Source organism: Nelumbo lutea, chromosome 4 (genome assembly GCF_056320005.1).
Source record: "Nelumbo lutea isolate HS-2025 chromosome 4, American lotus-T2T, whole genome shotgun sequence".
Taxonomy (NCBI): Eukaryota; Viridiplantae; Streptophyta; class Magnoliopsida; order Proteales; family Nelumbonaceae; genus Nelumbo; species Nelumbo lutea.
In genome coordinates, this window is record NC_142687.1 from 28049477 (window position 1) to 28052372 (window position 2896).

General features: G+C 42.0%; 1 protein-coding gene across 2 annotated transcripts; it reads left to right on the plus strand.

Moving 5' to 3' along the window:
• Positions 1–598: 598 nt before the first annotated feature.
• On the plus strand, positions 599–2662 carry LOC148854811 (ethylene-responsive transcription factor ERF118-like). Of its 2 annotated transcripts, none has more exons than XM_088982483.1 (2): positions 599–727; positions 995–2662. In XM_088982483.1, the coding sequence occupies exon 2, from the start codon at positions 1111–1113 to the stop codon at positions 2248–2250; it is 1140 nt and encodes a 379-aa protein (XP_088838609.1). In that variant the 5' UTR covers positions 599–727; positions 995–1110; the 3' UTR covers positions 2251–2662. The 2 variants fall into 2 exon arrangements, with proteins under 2 accessions (XP_088838609.1, XP_088838608.1); XM_088982482.1 differs by having other exon boundaries at positions 600–727; positions 859–2662.
• The last annotated feature ends 234 nt before the right edge of the window (positions 2663–2896 follow it).

Genomic DNA, 2896 nt, shown 5'->3' on the forward strand with positions numbered 1-2896 from the left:
TCATAATTAACGAATTGAATAGGAATCGGATCGTGGTGGATTGAATTAGAATATATTCGAATGTGATCAGATCGGTCGAATCGAATTCGGATTTCAATGGCAACTGATCCGACTTATCTGCAGCCTCAGTACCAAAGCACAAAATCTCGGAGAGAGATATTTGCGAATAGTGAAGTTTCGGATATACAGTTGTGGACGGTGAAGTTTCCGTTTCGAGACGAAATTCATGAACCAGTAACGACACTCTTGTGGCGTTTCCGTGAATAAGAAGAAGACGAGGGCTTTAATAAAAAGACAAGGAGAGGAGGAGCTGTAAAGATAGAAATCCACGACGCTTCCTTTTCGGAAACCGTAACAAACTATACTCCTCTGACTAATGTCTAATAGTGGTGGCGCCGCATGGCATGTCATGCTCATGCTGTCATGCATGCATTAGGTATACATGATAAGACAGATGGTGTAAGCCGTAATTCGTAAGGGAGGGAGAGTCATGCACCATGCATGCACATGCTCCATACTCATGCCATATGGCGGTTCATCGGCTTTCCGTTTATTTTTTTACATTTAATAATATTAGCTTTCCTCCTCGTTAATGCATTTGACTGCTTGGGGAAAGGTGAGGGCGAGTGAGAGAGTCTGTGAGAGCCAAAGGAGAAGAAAGGGAGAGGGAAGAACAGAGCAACAGAGATCAGACAATAATATATATATATGTAGAGAATCAACCAAGGTATCATTATAAGATTTTTTTTTTTTTTTAATTTTTCTTGGGTTCTTCACTTCTTCTATAGAGATTTGTGTTGCCTTCACGCTGTGTAGTTTACTCTCCATCTATTTCTTTGGGTTTTGGGTTTTTCTCAGGCAAGTAATTGGAAATAACCCGAAAGGATTTTGTCATGTTGTGAGGAGATAAATCGCTGCCATAGATTCGTAATCCTTTTGTTTTTTTTTTCTTTTTTAATTTTTTAATCTTTTGTTCGCTCTTTTTATGTTTTAGTTGGTGATTGGGTTTCTCTTTATTTGTTGGAAGTAAGAAGGAAGGGGTTTTCCTGAAGAAGCAGAGAGAGAGAGAGAGAGAGAGAGAGGAGAAAAGGAGGTGGGAGTGACGAATTTATGTCGGCTAGTTTTGATCTGTTGATTAGAGCTCCGGAGCAGCTCTGGCTTTCTTCTCTGTTTCTCTCATTCTCGAGTTTCTTCACTTTCTTCTTCTTCTGGCTCTGCATGCGACTTTCCCCTCAAAGGCAGCTTTTGAATCAAGATAAGGTTTGTAAGAAGCAGAAGAAGAAACAACGCTTTATCAGCGAAGAGATAGAGACCAAAACGATGAGAAAAATCCGTGTTATCTGTTACGACCCCGATGCGACTGATTCTTCGTCCAGTGAAGACGAAACTAATGAAAGGAGGAATGGCGTGGGTTGTAAACGTCTGATTCGTGAGATTCGTGTTCCGATTTCTCCTTTTCAATCATCTTTTGCTGAAACAGAGAGCTCTTCTCAAGATAGTAACAATGGTGCCAAAACCCCTAACAAGTCTGGCAAAAACCCTAGCAAAAGGGGTTTGACGAGGACGCCCAGATCTTCTTCCAAATACAGGGGCGTTCGTCAGAGGAGATGGGGCAAATGGGCTGCGGAGATTCGAGACCCTATCCGAGGGGTTCGAGTCTGGTTGGGTACTTACGATACTGCTGAAGAGGCCGCTGAGGCATATGAAGCCGCTTCGAAGAGTTTTCAGATAGAGAGCATGTCTCTCTCAGGCGGGCGCATCAGAAACAACGATGGCAACCACAATACACCATTGTCTTCTGCAGCAGGTTCTATGACTCAGTCCTGTGTTTCTGAGGACTCTGAGAGTCTTTTCTCTCACTCGTCCCCATCTTCGGTTCTCGATGTCTCCACTGCAGCCTCACATGTGGCATGCGCTGGCTCGCAAACCAAAGAAGAACAACATTCCACAAGAAATGCAGAGTCGCAGCAGCCACAACCAGAAAAGCATCAGCCCATCTCAGATTCCCTAGAGGAACCATTGCCAGTAATTTCATCACCAATGGCGGAAGATCTTGAGCTTAGTTTTGAGTTGGATTCATTCCTCGTCAACGATTTTGGGCAGGCTTTTGAAGATTTTTACGACTTCTCTGAGATTCCACTCTACGGATTTGAAGACCGTGACCCGAGTGATCTTCCCAACTTTGACTTCGATCTGGGCGCCGAAGAGTTGGCGTGGATTGATGAATCCCTTAATATTGCCTGCCCATAAGTTTTGTAGTTAGGAGTTTGAGCTATTTGTTAGTCGTTACAGTGGTTCATTTATCTCTTTTTAAATTCTTAGGAGCTTAAGGAAGAAGCTCTTGGGAGAGAGAGAGAGAGAGAGAGAGAGAGAGAGAGGGTTTTGTGGTTGAGTTCGTTTATTTGTTTATACAGAGAGATGAGTTCGGAGTGCGGGGGAGAGTTCTTGGGTTTTTCTGTGCTATTGGAGCCGTCCCAAGATTTTCTACTTTCCTCAACAAGAGAGTGATCAGACAGAAGTAGTGTTGAACCCCGGTCAAGATATTGTTCATCTCTCTGCACTTTTCTCCGGTCTTTCAACTTTGTGTTTGGTTGAGATTGAGCAGCTATGCTTGATTTCTTTTTTAATTGATGGAATATAATATTATGAGTTTAGTATTTTATGGGGAATTTTACATCATTTGTTTGACATTATTGAGGGAGGTTGTTGAAGCATCTTCTTTGCATTACGAAGATAAAAGAATTTGATTCTTTTGTAGCAAATTCTATGGAGGAAGGTGGGTTTTTAATTATATAATTCTAAAATCAAATTAAATGCAGTGATTCAAGTATTATCTACCTCTTTTTTTTCAAGCTCTAACCGTTCGTTCTATTGATCTCGTGGCTTGAATGGGTGT